We start from the raw sequence: 21883 nt of genomic DNA, 5'->3' as shown, positions 1-21883 counted from the left end.
CTCAATTTTTAAACTGCCTTGCTTGATTCTTCCCAGCAGCAGCACCCAGCAGCAAAACCAGTCAACCCAGCCTGTAGTTCTGGTATTTATAGAGCCTGGGAGCCACGGCATTGCTGGCACCTGTGCTAATGGTCACTTAAAGGCAGCTGGTAGGGGAAGTTGCTATAAGTAGAGGGGGGGAAGCCCCTATTTTTGATTTTGTTCTAGTTTTGCTGCAGCTCTCGAGCAGGCTCTGGTGCTCTCTTGGTGTCTGTGCTGGTTCAGGGCTGTGCTGCCAGCTGAAAGCGTCTATTTACTCTGTGCGTTTCCAGGAGCACCTTTGGGTGCCAGCAGCTGCAGAGGTTTCTCGTTACTGGTTGTAGGAGGAGCTCCGGAGAGGGGTTTGCAGGTGGGGGCTGCAGTGCTTTCCCCCAGGGACCCGTTTGCTTTGCGGGGACACGGCACCCTGGGCAGCCCCTCTCTGGGGGCCGCGGTGCCGGGGGCTGGCGCTTGCACAGGGGTTCGCTGCGGGGCCGGCTGTGCAGCCGCTAGATGGGGGTGCAAATACGAGCAAATTCGAGCAAACGTGAGCCCTGCCCGGCTCTTCCGCTCCCCGCAGGAAGCAGGAAAGGGGACGGGGACAGAGACTTGGGGCAACCTGGCTTGGGGTGCCTGGGGAGCCCGAGGTGCACTGGGGTGCAAAAGGAGGGCAGGGTGGGGAGGTAGGGCGTGGGAAACTCGGTGTGGGGCTTTCTGTGGGCACAAGGGTGTCCCTGCCCTGAGGGCTCTGCTGAAGGCAGCCGGGATGGGGACGCGCTCGCCCAGGCAATGTCTCCACGGCAGTGTCCCCATATCAGCCTGCTTGTGGCTGGCTGCAGGATTTGGGGCTGTTTGGCCCTAAAAGAGGATTAAACACTTGATGAGACCACCCATCCCAGACACAGCCTGGATAGCGTCTCTCCACTGTGTGTAGCTCTGGGGACAGGCACGATCCACATCAGGATAGTGCCCAATCCACTCTCAAATCTCCTCTGCAGGTCACCTGTCTTCTGCTGGCATCCTGGGCTGGCCGGGGACATGGTGGTCCTGCGGGCTGGGCTCTGCCCTGGTCTCACCGAAGACATGATCCAGCTTCTCAGGGCGAATGGCATCAGGACAGGTAACAGGGCGGCAGGGGCGTCTTGGGTTGGGGAACATCATTCCCTGCACGTGTGAGGTGGCACTGCACTCTCCTCTTGTGCAGGACCCATCCGCCTGCCTGGGCAGGTCTGGGCTGTGGGGCAGCCCCCTGGAAAACATCTCTGGTCTCTGTGGCTTTGGCTTGTGGCTCAGAAGCTGCAGATGGGAGTTTTGTTAGAGCCTGATAGAGAAAAGGAGGGTGGGCACGGATTGACTGCCATGGGCATGCTGGACATTGACTGCAGGAGCTGGGGGGGCTGCAGCTCCAGTCCCTGTGCCCTGGAAGGGTGGCTTGGTGCAGTGTTTCTCTTGTGTCCTCCTTGCTGGATGTCTTCTGGGTCCTCCGGGTGGATTCGATGAGTCGGGACTTCTCCATGGGAGCAGGGAAGTGTTAGGACATGGTAGGGGTGTCAGTGGAGGCTCCTTGAGGGACCATCACTTTTTGCTTTTTATAAGGCATTTTGGGAGGGTTTGTGCATTTTTTTCCTCTGAAAAATGCCCTGGCTTCTGGCACATTACACCCTGGGTACCTCCTGTTCTTAGGGGAGAAGAAAAAGACTTCAGTTGGGTTTTTTACTTGCTCTGAGAAACTGGATTAGAGCTGAGAAAAACACTATTTTGTTCTTGTTAAATGAAGTCTGTGAGATCCATTGGGTGCTGGAGCCATGGGTTTGGCTTCCAACTTCTTGTCCCTTATGTTATTTGCAGTGGTGGACTTTGTGTCCTCAGACATGGAGGATGTTGCCCAGAAGTGTTCCCTGTCTTACAAGGTAAAGGGTGACTCCCAAGTCCTGCAATGTTAACCAGGGGGCTCAGAGCTGTTCAGCTCACAGGTTGGATGGGCTTATCTGGGAGGGACTTCTGCAGCAGACGTTGTTGGCCCTGGACATCCTCAGTCCTGTTTCCAGACATCTCTCTGCCCACCAGGCGCTGGTTGCGGTGAGACGTGTGCTCCTGGCCCAGTTCTCTGCCTTCCCTGCCAATGGAGCAGACCTCTACGAGGAGCTCAAGAGCTCCATGGCCATCCTGCCCACTGGGAGCCCAAGGTCGGTACATCACCTGGCAAGCCGGTAGGTCTGTCCAGGGCTGGGCTTGCTGCAAAAGGCCATGGCTGCCCAGTGTAGGCTTTGAGTTTCAATGTGGTGATGCCATGAGCAGGCTCAATGGTGACCAAACCATCCCCAGAAGCTGTTTTAAATTACAGCCACAGCCTGACTCTGCCTTTTTTGAGCAGAATAGGATTATTCTTCATGTTCTGTGGTTGCAAAGCCAGCTGGTCTGTGTCCCTTGAGGGAATGACATTGCCATTGTCCTTGCAAGAGCCTGCACACCTTTTGGGACGTGGTTGTATGTCTTACATCTAGACTAGACAGCATGCTGCCTTCAGCATTTGTCTTGAGGGCTCCAAAGAGGAGGGTTATGGATCTGGAAGGTGATGATAGGTCAAACTGTCTAGTTCAAGCATAGAAATGAGTTACCCTATTGCATGTCTTTATTCTTGTCCCCTGTCTCCTCACTGGGTTCTTACAGTGACTATGCAGAGAAATGCTGGGTATTCAAATCTTGCTCCTGGGACCACAGCTCTTCTCCAGCTTGGGACTGTCCTTGTGTGTCCCCCACACTGCAGATTTGCTGTTTCCCACGATGTGGAGAGAGCTTAGGGGTGGGCGGGAAGGAGCAGAGCCTGAGGCACATGTCTGCATTTGGGAAGGGGACTCTGGGGACTGCTGCTTCCCAATGCCCCTGCCATTCTGCCTGAAGATGTGTTGATGATCCCACCTTGTATTCAACCTGTAGCCTGGACAAGCTGCTGGACTCCGGGCTGTACACGGGGGAAGTGACAGAGCTCATGGGAGCACCAGGCAGCGGGAAGACGCAGGTGAGCGGGATGGAGGAGGGGACAGGACAGGCACGTGAAGGTGCCTTCAGGCACGTGGAGCAGAGGGACATGGGGGGGCTGGCTGATCCTGGTCTCTTCCTCTCTAGGTGTGCCTGGGCATTGCGGCCAGCGTGTCCCTCGGTCTCAAGCAGCATGTCCTGTTCCTTGACTCCACGGGTGGGTTCACCGCCTCCCGTCTCTACCAGATGCTTCAAGCCCGGACAGAGGATGAGGAAGAGCAGGCAAGTTCCCCTGGAGCTGCTCCTGCTTCTCTGCTAAAACTGCCCTGGCTCTTGCCTGCAGACAACGCCCAGAGATGCTTTTCTTCTGTCCAGCTCTGCCTTTGTCCCCAGAGGCTTTTTTGGGTCCAAACTCTTCCTCCTGTGTCTGGGTGGGTGCTGTGACCAGGGACAGATGCTGTACTTTGGGTTTTTTCCTGGGGAGAAGGGGAGGGCTTCCTGTAGCTCTTTGTAGCTTTTGCTCACTGAGCTTGATCTGCATTGCTGCTTCCATCAGTGTACTGGGGACAACAGTGCTCATGGGCTGGAGGCAAATGTGGAAGAGATAAGGGTCACGGTCTCCATGGCTTGGTATAAATGCAAAGAGCTGGGAGCAGCTGGGCAGGAGGAATGTGGTGGGTTCTGCAGGGGATGAGGCTGTTGCTGATGCCACTTTGTGCCACAGCTGGAGGCTCTGCAGCGGATCCAGGTGGTCCGTGCCTTTGACATCTATGAGATGCTGAGTGCCTTGCAGGACCTGCGGGATCGCCTGTCCCAGCAGGTAGGAGTGAGGCTCCAGGACCCTTTCCCTTCCCCAGAGCTGTAAGGAAGGCAGCAGAACTTGCGTGCCTGATGAATGACACCAGGTGACCCTGTCCTGGAGATATTTGAGCCTCTGTGCTGCTCATGATCTTGCAAAACTGCTGGATTTGTTACTCATGTTGGATACAGCGCCTCCTCCTTTCAGGTCGTGAGCTCCATGGGACCTCTCAAGGTTGTGGTGATCGACTCGGTCTCTGCTGTGATTTACCCGCTGCTGGGCGGCAAGCAGTCGGAGGGTGAGCTGCTAGTTACTACGTGCAATGGGGTTGCAAACCTCTGTTTGTCCTGGAGAGCATCTTCCTCCCATATGTGCCGTGGGTGGAGCTGCTCCCAGGTTTTCCTTTGTAAGTGGATAAATGACAAGTCTGTTTGGAGTGCTATCAGCAAACGTTCAGGCTGGCTGTGGCTGTGCAAGCTCGTGCTGGTGGTCTGAAGCACAGCCAGGGGACAGAGGAGGCACTGAACTGTTTGCCCATGTTAAAAACTCTCCTTACAGTGTCACAGATACATCATGGTTGCTGGCACAGTTTGCAAAGCTCCCTTGAGGAAAGGACCATAAATCAGGAGTGAAGGGCTTTCTGCTGGCTGAGATGCCAAGGAGGCCCCTCAAACACCTTCCAAAGGGTCTGGCACACCTGGGTGGTTGCCAGGGCTATTGCAGCAGGTCCCCTCACATCCATGGGCTGTAGGAAGTGAAGCTGTGAGCTGGAGAAGAGGGATCCTGTATCTGCTAAATTGACCTGACCAGCTTTTTCTGGAGCTCCTGGTCTTTTGTAGTTTTTTTGGCCTCAGGGCTTCTGAGGTGGGAAGGGAGAGGGTGGGACAGTTTGGGGATTGGTCTGCCCATGCTACATCCATTCAGCTGAGGTGCCCTGAAGTGTGCAAGTGCCACAGGTACCCTGGGGCGCTGGTGATGGAAATGGGTTCAAGGTGCCTGTGAACACCAGTGCTGGCACTAATTCTAGTGCTCGTGCAAATCCAGGTGTCACCTGCCTCCAAGGTGCATTTTGGGAGCTGCCACCCAAATGCTTTGTCCTCTTCCAGGCTTGGCCATCATGATGCAGCTGGCCAAGGAGCTGAAGACACTGGCCAGGGAGTTCAGCCTTGCTGTTGTGGTGAGTGTTGCTGTGGTGAGGAGCCCTGGGGAGGTTCTGGAGCCCTAGGAAGGGGGATCCCCACTCCCAGCTGAGCAAGGCTTTTGCTCCCCAGTGTGGCTCTGCCCAGGGATTTCTTGTTCCAGCAAATGTGTAGCAAGAACAGGGCTGATCTGCTCCCTGTTCTTATTGCTGTCCTCAGCCAACAAGGCATTTGCTTGATAGAGCAAGGCAGAGTTAAGTACAGACAGATTAAAAGGTTGTTTCTATTTATTTTTGATATAACACCATTTAAGGAGCTGGCCAGCTTATTAAGTGACCTCTTGCTTAGTTACCTTGGAGGAGCTGGGGTCTTGTTGGCCAGCTCTGTTGGCCAATTGTGTTTGCTTCAGTGCACGCAGGCAGGTTGCTGTCACCACAATTAATGGGTTTGAACTGGGAAAACCACAACAGAAAATGATGGTCTGTTGAACCTGGCACTGGAAGGCATCAAGACAGTCCTGCCCTTGCTCTGATTAGTGATAAGGTGACAAGGACAGGGTGCCTGGAAGGATGCTTGGAAGCTCCAAGTTAAACTTTGCAGGTGACTTCAGCACCAGGAGTCACTGCAGCTTGCAGATACCAGTGAGCTCCTGCCTGAGCATGTACCTGGGACAGTGGGCTGTGTTTAGAGGGGATGGTATGGCTGTGCTAGGAAGGAGAAGAAAAGGCTTTACAGACATGGCAGATTGGCCATTATCTTCTGGTGATCTCCAGGGTTTTATTACAGCTGGCACTGTTTTTCCTGGGTGCTGATAAGCCTGTTTGTGCTGCAGGTGACTAACCAGGTGACAAGGGACAGCAGCACTGGTCTGCTGAAGCCAGCCCTCGGCCGCTCCTGGAGTTTCGTACCCAGCACCAGGGTGCTGCTGGAGAGCAAGGAAGCCACTTGGGAGAAAGTCACCACACAGCGTGTTGCTTCCTTGGCAAAGTCACCCCGGCAGGTGAGACTCCCCAGACCTGTTGCTCTGGTAATGGAGGAGCAGCTGTGTGACGTGGACCTGGCTTTGGGGCAGAGGGAGGAGGCTCTTTCTGTGGGTAGGGCAGGATCAGGCCTTGCCCAATGACCTGTGGCAGTGGGAGAGGAGCAAATGCAGCCTGGTTGTGTGCTGTGGAAGAGCATCCGTTCTGCTCCCAACAGCCCGAGGTCATATTTGTATGCAGGTTAAATGGGTGGCACCACTTCCAATCCAGGTCACCTCATTCCTCAAATGTGTCTCGCTGTCCTGATGGCATGTGAGCAGTGAGGATCCTGCTGAGCTGGCTCTGACACCTGCAGAGGTGACTTTGATTTGAATCCTGCTGATGTACGGGGCTGTGCTGCCTGAGCCTCCCAGCTCCAAACCTGCTCTGGATCCTCATCCAAGTGGGTCTGGATGTGAGGGTGTGCTGGGCCCCAAAACGTCCTGGATGTGCTAAATAACAGCATGTCTGGGGATTATCTAGGAGCAAGATGTTCTTTACTAAATTGTATTCTCTATTTGTATCTGTGTTCAGCAGACCCAGTTAGAATGAGGGCACTGGCAGAAAGAAATCCTTAAGGGGATGTAACTGGGGATTTTTGGCTCTGGGGCAGGAAACAGAGCCATATGCAGGTTTACCTGTAAAATGCCGGTAGTGTGAGGTTAAGCTCCTGTTTCTCCTTGCAGCCGACAGGGATACAGGTGGAGCTGGATATTGGAAACTTTGAAGCACGGGAGCCGAGCCCAGCAACACCCACACAGGGGCTCTGATGTGAGTGGGAAAAAAAAAAAAGGTCAAGGTCCAAGAGAGCTGCAAAAAAGCAGGCAAGTGCACTGAAGGTTTTCCAGACTGTGTCTGAGTCCTGCATGACCAACATGAAGCTCTTGTTCTGTGCTGGGGAGAAAATGAGCGTGGGGTTCCCTGGAGATCTCCTTGCCTCAGCAGATGCTGCCTGCGGTGGCTGGGTGGTGTGAGCAGCACAACCGGGTCCTCTCCTCTGCTGCAGGCTTGTCTTCAACCAGCAGAGCCAGCCCTGTCCCAAGGGGTTGGCTTGGGACCAGCTGGCAGGTCCCTGCACAAACCCATGACTCCTCATGATGGTTTTGTTCACCCCATAACTCGCTGCCATCTGATCCCGGAGCTCTGAGCATCCTTGGGCAGCCCACTGTCGTCTTGGTTCAGAAATGTAAGAAAAAGATGTTGCACAGTGCTGTGGTTGTTGAGAGCTAGAATTCAATTAATAGTGGCTGCTGTTAACTTAATTAAAATGTTGAGGTTTAGTCCCCAGCAGGACTGGGATGGGACAGGCTGTTCATGAGCAGGGACATAATCAGATGCTTGATTTGACCTCTCTGTGAAGTATAATAACACCAAGCCCTACAGGGAGCTGCTGGTATTTTTGGGGCACTGTTGTGCTGTGCAAAGAACTGCTGTTAACTGATGGAGGTGATGACCTGGATCAGCTGTGCTGTATCAGTCCTGACTGACACCAGCTGGCCCTGTCTGATGCTCAAGGACCTATTCCATTGCATGTGGTGCAGTTTAAAATAATCTCTTTGCTCCAGTGCTTTCCAGCTGCTCTGGGTGCCCTCCTGGGAGCTAGTGCAGGGCTGCGGAGGAGACAGGAGGCTGGGATGGAGCGTGGCCTCTCATGATCCCAAATGTCTGAGATACCCTCATTCTCTGTTTAATAAGAAACCTCTGTGGCAGGTGAGGTGAGGTACAGCTTGCACCTCTGAGGCTGCTGATGTACATTGGGGGTCCTGGGACTCATCAGGTCATGCCTGTTAAACTAATAACACAGCAGTACAGCTCCTGGAGCTTCTGTAGGAGTGCTGGGCAAAGAGGAGTCTGATTAAACCAGAACTTGTGTGCTAATTTCTCCAGAGTAGACATGACTCCATACAACCCCGCATTTGTGAGCAATAACTGCTGTAGGAAAGAGGCAGCTAAAAGGGGTATGTGAACATGTTTGAGTTTCCCAGGAGGCAATGGCAGGTCTCAGCACAGGTATTTTTGACTTGCTTGTCTGTCAGAGCTGTGTTTCCTGCAAAACTGAGCTCTTGGTGCTCCCATGGCTGTGATTTTGGGGGCAGGTCCCACCTCCTCCATTGTGGCCACCCAGCTGCTGCAGCTCCATCCATGCGGCTGTGGGAATGGCTGCGCTCCCAGCAGGTCCTTCCCGAGGAGGGGAACATGCCAGAGCTGTACCATTAAACAGTTTTTCAGTAAAAATAAATGTATTTTAAAGTTGTGTATTTACTTGCATTTCTGGGATGCTCAAGGTTGGGAGGGGGGAGGTTTGGCCTCAGGGTTCACAGGCTGGGGGGAGGAGGATGATGGTTCTCCTGTCTGCTGGAGACCTGTGCTGATGTGGCTGGTCCTTAAAGCTGAAAATTCAGCTTGTTATGAAGCTGTGAGTAAAGAACAGGTATGCACAAATTCCAACCCAAACTGTTCTATTTTGTTTCTCTGCCTGAGGTTCTGTAGGGGGAGCAAGGTTCACAGGGGTATGTGGAAAAGGGGATGATCCAAACTGAAAACTTTTTGGTTATATTTGAACCAAGGGGACTTTCTTGCTGAGTCCTTCCCCTGACTAGCAGGAGGATGAGAAGGGAACAGCCCCCTTTGAACCCTGCATCAGCCTTGGCGTGACCCCAGCCTTGTGCCAGGAAATGACAGAAGAAACTCTGCTCTTGCACTTAGTCACTGGGGAGCTGTCATAGGATGGTGATTCAACAAGGACTGTGCCAGGTGGTCAGAAAGAGATGGGGGGGAAAGGTGATGATGTGCAGGCTCCTCCTCCAAAGCTGCCTGTCCTGGGCTTTTGGGCATGGCCATGAGCTGGGGGGGATTTTCTTTCCTTGGCAATCAGGTAATTGCAGCTGTGGGAGTTTTGTGCCCCTTTGGGAAACAGCTGGATAGGTTGGGGAGGATGGTGTGATATGGGGCTCAGCTGAGCAGCTCCTCTGCTCCTGCGTTTGCCACTGAGGTCGGCAGCACGTGTGTGAGGTGGTGGCAATGTTCTGGATTTCTGGCTGCATTGCCACAGGGTTGGTGTTGCTGTGGGTGCTGGTGAGTGTTTGGTGTGTGGATGGCAGAAGGGTTCAGGCTACTGAAATCTGTTACCTCGTCTGGAAAAACTTGACTTCTTGCTCAAGCTGCTTTGCCATAAATTTGTATAGTAAAATAAGGCTGAAATGTTTCTGACCTAAATATCCTAATTCAGCCTTTCTCCTCCATACTCTGACAGGCACTTCTGCAATCTGGTAAGACAGGGATCTGGCTGTGCCAGTGCACACCAGGATGTCCCCACTCCCTGCTTCTTCCTGTTGCATAAATCAGGTGGAAAACTGCAGAAAAGGCCCAGAATGGGGTGATAAAACCTGTTCCAGGCAGACAGGGATGCCTTTTTTCACTGAGGGCTTGTTTTCCCTTGATATTTACAAAACACATATATAAGCATGTGTTTATATGTATTATGTGCATATATATGTGTACCTGTATTTATAGCTTCTGGTGCTATACAGGGGATTGGACTAGATGATCTTTCGAGGTCCCTTCCTATCCCTAACATTCTGTGATTCTGTGAAGTCTCCGTGCACACGGTGGGAATCCTTCTGAAGCACACAGGATACCCCTCAGCCCTCTCATCCCCGCTGCTGAGACGGGGTCTCGAACCTTTGACCTTCGGAGCCTCCGCGTCCCGCGGGCGGCGCAGCCCCCTCGGCCTCTTGAGGGCGCCAGAGAAGCCGCCGCGCCGCCAGGGGCGGGCCGCGCGGAGCACTCTATGGGCGCCGCTCTGGGCTGCTCTCTGTGGTTGGCCGCCGCGCGGTGGGCAGTTGCCATAGCGCCGCCGCCGCCGAGCGGAGGGTTTGGGGCCGACTGGCCAGGCGCGGCCCCGCTGCTCCCTCCGGGACGGGGCTGCCGAAGGAGCAGGTGAGGGGTTGGGGTGCTGCCGGTGTTGGGGAGGGGGCTGCAAGGGCTTGGAGGGGGTGGGGCCTTCGGGGGGCTGACAGGGTTTGGGGTGTGGGGCAGTGAGGGTGTGTGAGGCAATGGGGGGCGAGTAATGGGGCCGTGAGGCTGCGGAACGACCACTGAGGGTTATCGATGACTGTGGGGTGGGTGGGATGGCTGTGAATTGGGGGTGTGGGGTGATACGGGGCAGGAGGGGACTGCCAGGGCTTGGGGGGCACGGGGCAGGGAGAGCAGGGCTGGCGGGGGACAGGGAGAGGCTGGAGCGGGGCTGCAGGCACCTGGGGTTTAGTTTTGTGGAGACAGACTCCTTCATGGGAAGTGCTTGCAGGGTTCCCTACCAGGGCAGGTGGGACTCAGGTACAGCCTCTTTTGTTTAGAAAGTGGCATTCAGAAACTCTTCCCTTTTTTGAGTTATGGTCCCAAAGGTGCTCTGAGGTTCAGCAGGTTATTCTGCTCAAAACACTGTGAGAACTGAGGAATTCTGGATAAGCGCCAGCCTTCAGTACAGCTCTTCACTTAAATTGTTGTCTCTTTGCATTTTGGCATGTCTGAGGTACTAATTTGTTTGGTATTGGTACCTGGGGCGGTGCTGCTGTGGTAAGAAGGACCCGGGTTATTAATGGTTCCGCTCCTGCTCAAATTCAGGGGCGCACAGCAAAGTGAAAGCTACGCAGGTCCTGCCTTTGCTGCAGAAGGCAAAAGGAGTTCCGATAATAAAAGTACCCGACTGTTCTTCAGAACAGTTTGTTCCTGTTAACTGGTCAAGGTGTTTCCTGTGGAGAAAGTGTTGACATATCATCAAATTGGTTTCTTACTGGTATTTCAGTGTGTGATTGCAGGTTCTTAAGCCCAGGCTGAGCCTTTACAGACCAAGGACTTGGCAAAGCAGCCAAGAATGAAGGTGCTCGATGTTATGACTATCTGATAAATAAGAGTTGCACTTGAAAACGTCACGTGTTTTCAAACACTGGGAGGATGGCCAGGCTTACTGAGATACTGTAAAGGGAAGTATAATGTTAAAGTGTAGATAGGAATGTTTTAGTTTTATGGTTGCTTGATTAAGATATGTTCAGGGTAATGTTTAATTTGCTGAGACATCAAAAGGTTTTATTTATGTGTTTTGTGTGAGCTCACTTCCTCCCCTCTGACACAGAATGGATCTTCCGTGGGCAGCACATGAGGTCTTGGACCTTGTTTTTGGAGAACTGTTTCGTGGTGGTGTAGGAACCTATGGAATTGAGAGAACATACAAAATGCTGCTTTAGGTCTCCATTTCATTAGGGTGTGGAATGACAGGTGCGTTATAAGTTTGCATTTTGTGTGTGTTTACATTGTAGTTGGTCGTATTTCAAAACCTTGAAGTGCATATATTAAGATAAATAATCATTAAGGCATATACACGATTACATGAAACAAACAGTGTTTACCCTGTGGCGTCATTTCCACTGCTACCTTGTTTTCTAGAGCCAAGAAGTGGAACACAAAGCTGTGAGCTTTTATATGTTGTTTTCTACAAATTCCAGATCCCTGCACTTACCTACCACTACCCATCAAATATTGTGATCTTTTTAACACATTTTGTGTTTACAAGGATGGGGCGGGGGAATCTTGCATTCATCCTTATAAACATAATTCGTTTTGGTAGAACAATTGAGTCTAATGAACCCAAATAATTTACTCAGGCTATCGTCTTGTTTTCCAGTAGGGGTAATTCTCTGCCTGTGCAGTCACCTGGCTGCAGCAGTCTGTGGTTTGCATGTCCCCTCAGCTGGTACCAATGGAACTTTTAATTAAAAGCTGATTGCCCTGACCTGGTGTTCATGGGTTAGTGCTTAACTGCTCAAGTTTTTGCTGACTTGGATCAGTTTTAAAGCCGTCATTTAAATAGTTCATTTAATTGTAGGGTAGAAAAAGTAGGCTGACATTCAGTCTTTCTCATTGGCAGGTACATGTGATTGGGCTCTTAGAAGTCAACTTAAAATGAGAGCTGAATACCATAATCTGCAATGAGGGCACAAAGCAGGAATATATATGAATTACATTTTGGGGTTGGTGGTCACTAGTTGAATTTATGACCAAAATCTATCTATCTATCTTTTCTCTAGGCCTGTAGTTTTCTTTTTATTGTGGTTAACTTCAGTAAGGTTTTGTGTTGATTTTGTTTCATTTGTTTGTTTTTAAATTGTCATTTTCATTTGCTGTTACACAACTTTCTACCATGGTGTGTTGTTTGTAACAACTTAGACAGACTGTAAACTCTTCAATCAGGCTTGAGCGCGATTTGAGCTGAATCTCCAGTGCTATATATAGAAGTGTTATTAAAACTCGTGCTTTAGACTTTGAACGAGCTCTTGCGTGGTGGAAGGGCGTAAGCAGATTTCCGTGCAGTTGTGGTGCTTTCATCTCCCTGTGCCTCTGACTCACCTAAACCCGCGTTGCAGGCAGGCTGGTGTCTTTGTGTCCGTGCATCTACCCAGGTAACGTGCTACCCTCGTCTCATGTGGGTTGGTTTCATGGTAAGACACGTAGGAAAAATTGTGTTTTGTTAGTTTTAGCCTAATTTCCTGTCTGTTACAGGAAGAGAGCATTTTCATATGTAGGTAGAAGATCTCAGAACATCTCTAAAGCCTTTGATCAGTCCTGATGGATACAGAGCCTGATCCAAAGATAAGAAATTAGAAAGTATGTGGAACTAAGTACTTGGTGCTTAATAAAACACTTTGTTGTCAGAAGGATGATGTGAGATGCGTATAGTTGTGTGCACATGTTCCTTTTTTGGACACATCTGTGTGTGAACCGCTGCTGACCAGCAAAAAAGGATCTATTGGTATGTAGTAGTAAAAACCAAGGGAACTTGGCACTTCCTGAGTCTGAGCTCTGACTCCAAGCACAGTGTGGCTATAAATTACCTGAGTATTGCCAGTGGTCTGGTGTGGGCTGAATATTCCAGTATTGATCTGACTTCTCGGGGAAGCGTTACAGTCAATGCTGTGCTAAGGTCTGTGCTGCTGCGACGACACTGCCGTTTATCTGCCTGTTCTTTGTGCTCCGTGCTTCAATGTATTCACGGGTGCGAATGTTTCTCCAGCCCTCCCCAGATGTCCTGCTTCCACCGTGAAACCCCAGCCTGTCTCCCGCTCCCCAAAACAATTCCAGTTGTTAGTTGGATAGGACCTACCTGCATCTCTCCATAACACGCTTGTTTTCTTCTGCTTCCCAGGGACGGTCATTACAAGAAGACAGAAATTAGTACTTTGAACTCGCACCAGTGGGTGTTCAGGGAGCACAGAACACTGTGCAGGGATGAATGAGTGTAATGTCTGTTTCACAGGTGAGGAGAATTGCATCATCTCTGAATTGATGTCAGGAACGGAACTTGTCTGCATGCGAAGTCTTCTAACCACCTCACGGTATGTCCCTCTGAAGTTGCTTATCCAGTCTCCAAAGTACATTGCAAAGTTGAAAAATTACAGTTTTCTTTAGGAAACAGAGTATGACTGTCAGATCAAGAATTCAAATTTTGTATTAGTTTCTCCCTTCTTTCTCAGCCAGTTTCCTCGGCACTGAGAGACGGCTTATTCCAACCTCCGAAAGCCCTTTCTAGTGTTTCAAATTTATATTCCCATAAGGGACTGTCTTTAAAAATAATTGTTGCTTTCTGAGACGCTGTTTATTCTTTTTAGTGTCTGTAAAATCGACAAATTCTTCACATTAATTGCCCTTGAGGTTTTCACTTTACTCCAAAATATTAATTAGGCTTCTTTCTCTAATGCCATCTGGCTTCTCTCCCAAATAGTCTTGGAACAGGAATTTTCTTGTTGTATTTCAGTGTACACTAAGATACTAATTTAACATCAACTTTTTTTTGTGCTGCCACCTTTTTATTGATATTCAGAAGTTTGTGGGATATGCCTGTAAGAATATGCATTGCTAAGTTTTGTTCCGTGAACATATTGGTCCTTTTTATGACTTTGCCTCAGCCACAGTTCTTTGGAAACCTGCTGAACCTCCCGGGATGGGAGGGCTGGTGAGCAGCAAATTCATATTCTGCTATATTATGGTGTTAAATAATCACAGCTGGGCTGGAACTGCAACTGGTACTGCTGCTCTGTTGCAGTGAGGAATCCCTTCTCTATAGGATTGCCTTTGAATTTGTGTTATATGTATTTCAAAATGGAGCTTTTATTCATCTGGTGGAACAGGTTTCTTTATAGATACTGGGATTTAATAATGTGGAGAACAAACAGGCCCATGGTTTCCCAAACAGGTTCTAAAATGTCAAATTAATTATTAAAAGAAGGGAAATGTTTCTCTGTTTAGATTAACAAATAACTTACTGAATCCTTGAACATCTTCCTGTATGTGTCCTGTAGTCAGGGCTAGCAGCAGACACGGATAGAATGGCAAGCGTGATGGATTGTTGAAGCTGGTTTTTGGTAGTTAAACAATAATGAAACTGTTATATGCTTGCAGGGAAACACTGCTCTCTGTGTGCGGACTTCGTCCTGCAGAAAGTTTCAATTGTTCCAAAGAAGGGCGATTTCTAAAATGCAGCTTCTGTGGCTCGTCGCACAGCTGTCTAAATTACCGGCTGTCTTGAGGCCATTACACAAGCATTACAAAATAGTTTGGAAACAGTTTATTTTTCAGATGCCAAATAAAGTGTAGATTTCCAAGTCCCTTTTGACTGTATAATCAAAAAAAAAGTAGAAATTGAAGCTGGTGTTTATATATATAGCCTGATTTGTGTTCTTGGAGCTGAGAACGCAGGTTTCTTCCAGTCAGAGACTGATACTTGCATAATTCATGCCGTATGTTTCTGGGATTGAAAGGTTTATCAGTTGTTGTATGTGATCGTGCATTTCCTTGTTGGCTTAGGCAAAGCTGCTCTGTTGTTGTGCATCTTCTCGTGCAAAGGGCTCTTGGGTGAGAGGAGTGAGATCTCATCTCGTGTGCAGACGAGAAGCAAGAGGGAGTTGGTGCAGGTATTTGATAAAAAAAGAAAGCCCCAAACCTCAGCCTTCTTTTTGACAAACTTATTATTCTTTCTGTTATTATTTGTCCTTCTTGCTTCTCTGACTTGAAGACAGATCACAGACTGATTTTGCAGTGGAAATAACTAAATCAAGACTGTCATTCTGAGCGAAGTAAGAAATTTGTGAAAATAATTGAAATATGTTGTTTGTCTTGCTGCTGGACCTTCAGAAGTGAATTGCAATGCCTACAAAATGTGCATAGAGACTGCAGTTGGAATTCAAAGCAGCAGTAAGTGATTACTTGTATGTAGCAAAGTAACGCAGTTAAAACCAAAGCACTTGCAGCATTTCTTTTTATCTGCCCTCAGAGACATCTGAAATCTGCAGATAGCTTTATCTGATAGTCATGAGTGGTGCTGATACCATCTCTGAACTTTTCCATGGGTGAAAACCTATTTAAAGATTTTCAAAATGAGTCTAGCTTAGAGATAATACGTAACACATTTAATGCAGTTTTACCATTTTAGTTTGTTCACCTTTTGTTGCTTCAAATGCCATTTGTATCACATTTTCAAGCAGTGTGTTCAACTGCATATAATGAAGCGTTTTCAGACAACAGAATGTGGGCCAAGCCTAATTCAGGAAAGGCTTTGTCTAAGTGAAGTAAGATGATCGTTCTTGGAGTGAGTCCTGTCTCCTCATCAGTGCTTTCCCAGCGGTGTTCTGCTGCAAACCTCAGCAACTTGGTAACGGATTGTTACGGAGGCCTAAGCTTGTTTTCTTGCTTCTGGATGTGACTCTTAATAATACAAGCTAAGGCTTCTGTTCCTCTGGATTTGCATTGTCTTTTGCACTTCTTCTGTGAAACTCACTTGGCCTCAAAATAATTTTGTCCTCTCCTTTTTTTATATATATTTTTGTGGTTTGTTCTGATGTTAAATTGTTAGGATGCTCAAGGAGGTCATTCACTGTCAGCATTTCTTCCCAGAAGTGCCTTCTGTGAGCTGCGATACTTCTCTGGAAGTATTTAATTCCATTATAAATACACTACTGCTTTGAAGAAATGAAATATTAACAATTCCTCTCCCTGATGAGGTATTATCTGTATTTTATGTATGGAAAACTGAAGCATGGAGAATGGAAGTGGCCCAGAGGCACAGTGTCCATAACAGGGCTAGAAACTGAAAGCAAAAATCCTCAGCCCCAACCGTCCCGTAGTAATTTATCCCATTACTAATCTGAAAGTAATTACCTAATGGAATTCAGGTCTTTTTTTAAAAAATAGAAATAAGTGGTATGTGGATTTGTGTGTGCAATTGAAAATGGGGCAGTTTATGCTGAACTATTGACCTGAGAAAAGTAGAACTCAAACGGGAAGAAAGTTCATGTTGATTTTATCAGGTTCTTGGTGGAACGGATCGTGTTGCAGGGAGCTTCACAGCAGCAGCAGTCAAGTCTGGTCGTGCTGAAATGCCCGATAAGTTGTTATTTGTTTGGGATCTGAGAGCAGAAGTGAAGATGTTTTGAAGTTTTATTTTAAAAACAAGTGTTCTTTCCTATTAAAGGCCTGTGTGAAAGTACAAGACAGCACAGTATCTGTTCCCAGCTTCCATGATAGTTGGTATGTTGTTGTTGGTTTTTTTTCTTCATGCTCCGATGCCAGGATTTAGTCTAATGTGACAATCTTGTCTGTTATTTTACAAAGCAAACAAACCCAGAATGGAAAAAAAGTGCTCCTCCCAGTTACAGAGAAGCAAAATGAAAATGTGATGATGCCTGTGTACTGCAGAGGTTGAGGAAAAAGCCCCCAACAAATCCCAGGCAAATTAAACAAACAAAATGAAATAGATTTATTGGTTTATAAAACCCAGTGATTTCTGGAGCACTGACTCATGATATCTGAATGCTTGGGCTCGCCAAAACCCATGAACTGAAATGTGACCCTGATATGCTTGTTAGCTTGGGCCATATATGGGATATTTCCCCTTCATGACAAAGGTGGGAAGACCCAGCCCTTAAAAGCTTTCATTACCTAGTAGCCTCTCAGTCTCTTTTAAACTTATATTTTATACAGGTAGGATCCAACAATGATTTAATGTTCAGCAATCCTGACTTCTTGCTTTGATCAACACAATTACCGAAAACACGGGACGAGATGGCTGGTGGGTTTGTTCACGTATCAGTTTGAATAAAGCCCAGATTTCAGTTTGCATTGTTCTGGGGTTACTAGTCCTTGATGCTGTGCAGAGACTGAGGCTGGAAGAAGAGATGCATGGCGGCTGAAGGAGGGCAGGGGTAAAGGAACCCATTTAGCATCTTGCAGCCCTAAAAACAAGTCGAGCAGAGATGGTTGGAAATGACTGTTTTGCACCATCGATGTCACGGGCAGTCCATGCAGGTCCTGCTGAGAGACACTGGATGGCAAAGCTGGAACTTCCCCTCTGTTTTCAGGCTCTTGTCCAGGGCTGCACGTAAGCAATCGTGTATTTCAAACCCTTCAGTGCTAAATGGAGACTGGCACAAAAGTAATACTTAATATTTATGGAAATGCTTTAAGAGTGCAACTTCAAAGGCTCTTTCAAGCTTTTACCTGTACTAACTTATTTCAAATGGGGGTAGAGTATATTTCCTTATCTACAGCTGAGGTGACTATGCCACAAATAAACTGACTTTTTAATTCCAATATCTTCTGTTGTCTCGGGAACAAAACTAGTATTCAGGTTTGCTTTTCAGTGGTGTATTCAATATCCTGGACCTTTCTCTAACTGCTGACAAACTTGGAAGTATTTCTGCAGCCTGGGAGAGCAGAGCTTTCCACGCTCTTTCAGATGTGACGTGTGTGCCTGGCTTTGTCCATGTCTACCAAAGGAGATGAGACGCAGTTGCATTTTATTCTATTTCAGCACCTAGTTTGGATTTGAGTTCAGATTAATTTGGAGTAGGCATAGCTACGAAATGAGTCTGCAGTGTTTGTACTTGTTACGATGTGCCTCGCTTATATACAGTCAGATCTTTTTTCAGTCTAGCTAAATAAAAATGATCTGTTTTTCAGGCTCCACTTAAATAGGTTAGAGGTTACCTACCAGTCCGCACAGATCTCTGTTGCGAGCAATTATAGTGCACGTGCACTTTTCCACATGTATGAATTCCATGAGGTTTAAGTTCATTTTTTGCTAACGGCTCCTGAAATAAGGGGGGAAGAGCAGGCTTTGTGTGTGAGGAATTTTGAGGCTTAAAAAAAAAAAGACAGACTTGGTTTAGCATTTAAAAATAAACCTGAAGCTTGGCATGAAAAGTAATTTACAGAATTTCCAGCTGGTGTTGTAGCTTATCAGCAAACACTCTCAATTCTGGGTGTCTGAGACACAGCGATAACGCGGAGTCTTTAGAGCATTAGTGCCAACTATAATCCCAATTTCAGACAAACTTAATGTCATTCTGGCTGCTGCTGTACCACCTCCAACCCAAGCTCAGCAGCTGGATGAATAGCACTGCAGGACTTAAGACTGTGCTTAGAACTGTCTCTATTTTGGGACCAGCTGCTTTAGAGCACTTCGTCTCTCTGAATCCTGGTGCACCAGGTGGGACGGGGGTTCCTGTGCACATCGCTGCAGTTTGTGGTGCCTCCTGTTTTCTGTGTCCCTGCCCTGCTTCTGGAGATTGGGGTAAGGGGTTTTGGAAGTTTGAGGAGCTCTGGCTGGGATAATGCGTCTTTCTCCTCCATTCAACTGCCCCCGTATGCTAGTGCATCGTTCCAAAGATGAACTGTTGATGAACATGTAATTTATCCAGTTGGAGAGAAACCTCCTGTCACAATGACAGAAGATGTGCAGCTGTCACTACAGGCCTCTTGGGCCAAGGACTTTGATGGAAAGAGCTTGATCCTTCTTATTCTGAAGTGGGAACTCTACTGATGTGACGAAAATACAAATTGTCATCCTTTCTCCTTCCCTTTTTTCTCCAGCTCCCTGCATTCCCCCCATTTAGGAGAAGAGTATCACAAAAACCACCCAACAGGGGTTACCTTCTTCCATGGTAAAAGCTGAGGTAATTCAAAGCTGTTCCCTGATTTCCCTGGTTAAATTGTGGAGCTGCTCCTTCTTGTTTGTAATATCTGAACGCTGAAGTCATTTAATTCTCAGCAGCCTTTTGTAGCACAGCAGAAACATAGTTTGAGCAACATTCTATTCTAGGCAATGTAAAACTTGTGAAGATAGTGGGGTATTTGTAGTGTTAGGAGGAGGAAGGCTCCCTGAAAAGCTTATGTTGTGCCTTTGGAGACCACTTCTGGCTTTCAGGTGGGCACAGGTCCAGGTAGCCTCCCCCGGCTCTTGCTGTGTGGCTGTCACGGAGGGGTGGTCCGGGTGGGTTTTGGGATGGAGCCTGGAGAGCATGAAATGATGATCTCCCTTGAACAGAGCTGGCTAAGGAAGCTACACAGTTATTTAAATGTTCAAGTTTTCATTTAGCAATTCATTCCTACATATTGCATTTTCAGCTTCAGCAGCTACCCGCTGCTTGAAAAAAACAGCTGGCTGAAACGAAACCCAAGGCAGACTTGTGAGGATGTGAATGAACAGAGGCAAAAAAATTCAGAGCACAAGCCAGCATTGACCTTTTTTCCCCTGTAATGAAAAGGAGTGATTGAAATGGTGTGTGATAGCCCAGGGTTCCTGGACTGCTTGTTGCTGAAGTTCTGACAGTGAGATTTCCGCTGTCACTGCCGCTTCTGTGCGTGGGACAAGGATGGAGACACACGTGTAGCCACACGGGGCTGGGAGGGTGGCAATGACAATGGAATGGAGTACTCCGCAATCTTAACTTCTCCGGAGTTTTCTTTCTTCTCTTTCTGACTTGGTTCATGCTATAAATATTACAGCGGACTGAATTTTGTCTTGCTGATGAATACCATACTGATGTGAAAGTGTGCAGTGGATTTTTAATTGTTTTTCAGCATAGCAAGAGAGTGGAAGTGAGATAGTCTGTCTGAGGTCACGGCACATTGCTTGGGAAGAGGTATGGGACGCAGCAATTAAGATAGACTGCATAAGATAAATAATTTTCTAAAACTAGTCATGTGATTTCATTAATCACTTCATTTTGTGTTAACTTGCTGCAAGAATGTCACTGACTTGCAAAGGAAAAAGGCTGTTGTTGCGTTTCCCTCTTGGCAGATGTCTAGAGACCTAATTACAGTTAATAGCAAGAAGAACTTTTTATCTAAACACTTTTCAATATATAAAGTGCAATTTTGGATCGAAGTAAACAGTTTGTATTGAAATAATACACACCCCAGGTACCCAGTTCCATTTAAAAGGAAACAGGGTTGCCAAGCTTTTCATGTTAAAATTTGGTTTTGCTTGTGCTACACGGGCAAGAGAAAGTGAGTGTTGACTTTGCAATTCAGATACAAAGCTGGAGGCAAGTGAGAGGGTTTCTGTTTCTGACTTTGGAGTCGGCTTCCTGGGCAATGCTGTGTGAATCACACAGCTTTCTAAAACCATCCTCTCAATTTTCAAATGAAAATTGCAGCTCTCTCGTTTCACAGAGGTGCTTGAAGTTTCGATCCTTTGTGCTTGCAACAGTATTGGGGCGTCTGCTGATGGACAAAGGTGCTTTCACTGAAGATCTGCCTGTAGATCTAACAAACAACAGCAGCAAGTGTTGCTGAGAGCAAGCTTGCAAATTACTTCTAACATTGCATGCTGATAAACACTGGTAAAGCTGCAAAATGTTCTTAGAAAATGCTTTTTATTCATGTATTTATGAACTCTAATTCTTAATTTTCCTGTCTTTTAAGCAAACTTTGTAAGGGCTTACCTTGCAAATGCTTTACTCCGGTGTAAAGCAGGTTGCAGCAGTATAAAGGATCTTTGTCTGCATGATGACTCCTCTGTACCATATAACTAGGAAGTTACTTTTGGTACTTCTCTTGGGAGCAGCGCTAACTGAAGGCGATAGCGTTTCATTGAGGTTGTGTGTGGCTGTCTCTGTGCTGAGCTGCGGTGGCTCCGCTCCAGCTTTTTCCTGCGCTGCTCTGCACCCTGCCCCAATGGGCTACGCTGTTTACTTTCTGCTCTGTGGTAAATGGATGTCACTTCCTTAATTAAAATGCTGGTGCGCAGCCAGACTCTCTTCCTTTGGGCTCGTGTGCTCGGAGGAGCAGCACACCTAGTGAGCACACACGCCGTTGAATCCAGTTGTGTGCTGCGCTCCTGGATTTGGCTCCTGGCTGGACGTGTTGGGATGTGCTGCATCTCCTGCCGGCTGAGACGCTGGGTGCCCACACGTGGAGGCTTTTGAAGGCATCTCTGAGGTGGAGAAGCACAGATGGAGCTGTGTCCTGCTGCGTGAAAGCGTCTGAAGATGGATCACCCGATGGCACAAGCCGTGCTCTGTCCACATCCAGCGGGGAAGGTCTAGGCAGCGAATGGGCATGGGGTGCCCGGATCAGCCTGCTCGGTGCATCGAAAGCAGCCAGAGGACGTGAGTACGCAGACACGGTTCAAGGGCAACTGCTGGCCCTGCCGTGCCCCTGGGTACACAGAAGCCTGACCGAGACACCACGGAAACTAACCTGGACGCCCGGCTCTGACTGTGCTCCCTGCAGATTGACCTGAACGCTCTGTCCTTTGCCTTCGTAGCTGGCTGGTTTCTCACCTGAAAACTTTTAAGAGTGACATCGAGGTTGCTGATCAGACTGGTGAGCAATCATGTGTTTGTCTTTGTAAAGTTTATTGGTATTGCATACTTAGATGATTAGGATGTGAAATGTCTCCAGACATTCTGAAAGCATAGGAAAAAAGGAAAAATGTCTCCTCTTACCATACCAAAATTTCAGTCTCTCTTCCCTCTGAACTCTCATGTTTCTGGCTGTGATACAGTGGTGATATTTATTTACATATGGTTTTCAAGATGTGCGTGCCGTTACCTTGGGCACATGTGAACTAGTAGTACCTTTACTCATAAATAAGT

At 48.0% G+C, this 21883-nt stretch overlaps 2 protein-coding genes across 13 annotated transcripts in view; both read left to right on the top strand.

Annotated features, from left to right (window-relative positions):
• The first annotated feature begins 196 nt into the window (after positions 1-196).
• On the top strand, positions 197-8212 carry RAD51D (RAD51 paralog D). Of its 2 annotated transcripts, none has more exons than XM_021287041.2 (11): positions 197-388; positions 1017-1138; positions 1867-1928; positions 2086-2204; positions 2956-3037; positions 3145-3279; positions 3722-3817; positions 4004-4094; positions 4903-4973; positions 5768-5935; positions 6641-8212. In XM_021287041.2, the coding sequence occupies exons 2-11, from the start codon at positions 1057-1059 to the stop codon at positions 6722-6724; spliced, it is 990 nt and encodes a 329-aa protein (XP_021142716.1). In that variant the 5' UTR covers positions 197-388; positions 1017-1056; the 3' UTR covers positions 6725-8212. The 2 variants fall into 2 exon arrangements, with proteins under 2 accessions (XP_021142716.1, XP_005502029.2); XM_005501972.3 differs by lacking the exon at positions 197-388 and adding an exon at positions 446-665.
• A 1531-nt stretch (positions 8213-9743) lies between these two features.
• The window catches only part of RFFL (ring finger and FYVE like domain containing E3 ubiquitin protein ligase), a 29853-nt gene continuing 17713 nt past the window's right edge, over positions 9744-21883 (top strand). Inside the window, exons 1-4 of one of the 11 annotated variants that reach the window (XM_065036471.1) lie at positions 9744-9893; positions 13264-13342; positions 18873-18955; positions 20709-21611. Coding sequence is in view for 1 of the 11 variants with exons in the window: in XM_021287043.2 (XP_021142718.2) it covers positions 15161-15197 (37 nt within the window). In the remaining 10 variants the exon portion in view is untranslated. Of the gene's footprint in view, positions 9894-11085; positions 11229-12044; positions 12410-13152; positions 13343-15145; positions 15198-18872; positions 18956-19431; positions 21612-21883 lie in introns of those variants that run through there. The other 10 variants (XM_065036474.1, XM_065036478.1, XM_065036472.1 and 7 more) reach the window with 10 other exon arrangements.

This window comes from Columba livia, chromosome 20 (genome assembly GCF_036013475.1).
Source record: "Columba livia isolate bColLiv1 breed racing homer chromosome 20, bColLiv1.pat.W.v2, whole genome shotgun sequence".
Lineage (NCBI taxonomy): Eukaryota > Metazoa > Chordata > Aves > Columbiformes > Columbidae > Columba > Columba livia.
This window is presented reverse-complemented; position numbering and strand designations above follow the sequence as displayed.

Bases quoted from the DNA above. Each gene is read 5' to 3' on its own strand.
- RAD51D (XM_005501972.3), top strand. From the start codon at position 532: ATGGGGGTGCAAATACGAGCAAATTCGAGCAAACGTGAGCCCTGCCCG. The intron at 3,038-3,144 runs GTGAGCGGGATG...CTTCCTCTCTAG, and splicing joins CAGGCAGCGGGAAGACGCAG to GTGTGCCTGGGCATTGCGGC. The intron at 4,974-5,767 runs GTGAGTGTTGCT...TTTGTGCTGCAG, and splicing joins AGTTCAGCCTTGCTGTTGTG to GTGACTAACCAGGTGACAAG.